At 35.2% G+C, this 426-nt stretch overlaps 1 protein-coding gene across 1 annotated transcript in view; it reads left to right on the forward strand.

Moving 5' to 3' along the window:
- Positions 1 to 426, forward strand: part of LOC119586937 (solute carrier family 22 member 5-like) — a gene marked incomplete at its 5' end in the record, with an annotated part of 16,251 nt that overhangs the window by 3,650 nt on the left and 12,175 nt on the right. Inside the window, 1 exon segment of the mRNA XM_037935669.1 lies at positions 189 to 298. Coding sequence (XP_037791597.1) covers positions 189 to 298 — 110 coding nt within the window.

Here is a 426-nt window from a genome sequence, read left to right on the forward strand (position 1 = left end):
GGATAAGTGGATATAAGTGCTACTATTAGTGTTATTATATGATAAGTAGATGTAAATAATAACATGCCAGTTTGCCATGGTATGTTTGTAATGAAAAATGGGGTGCATAAAAAGTACCCTGTTTGGGATTTTCATTTTTCAAAATATCTTTCTTCATCGATTCATACATTTATCTATTTATTTTCCAGGGCAACCTCTTGTTGTTCCAACTGAAAGTGCCAGACCATTGGTGCCACGTCCCAGGCGTTGAAAATACTTCGCTCTCGCCAGAAGAATGGAAAAACCTTACTATACCTAGGTTGGTTATAAGTATATGTATAATCATTACACTCCAAAGGATTGTTAATTAAACCGATGTTTGGTAATCAGGTGTAACTCTGATGACTCATTTTCAGGGTAATAATGAATGCCCAGTATTTGATGAAC

The sequence above is a fragment of the Penaeus monodon genome, chromosome 22 (genome assembly GCF_015228065.2).
Source record: "Penaeus monodon isolate SGIC_2016 chromosome 22, NSTDA_Pmon_1, whole genome shotgun sequence".
In the NCBI taxonomy this organism is placed as follows: Eukaryota; Metazoa; Arthropoda; class Malacostraca; order Decapoda; family Penaeidae; genus Penaeus; species Penaeus monodon.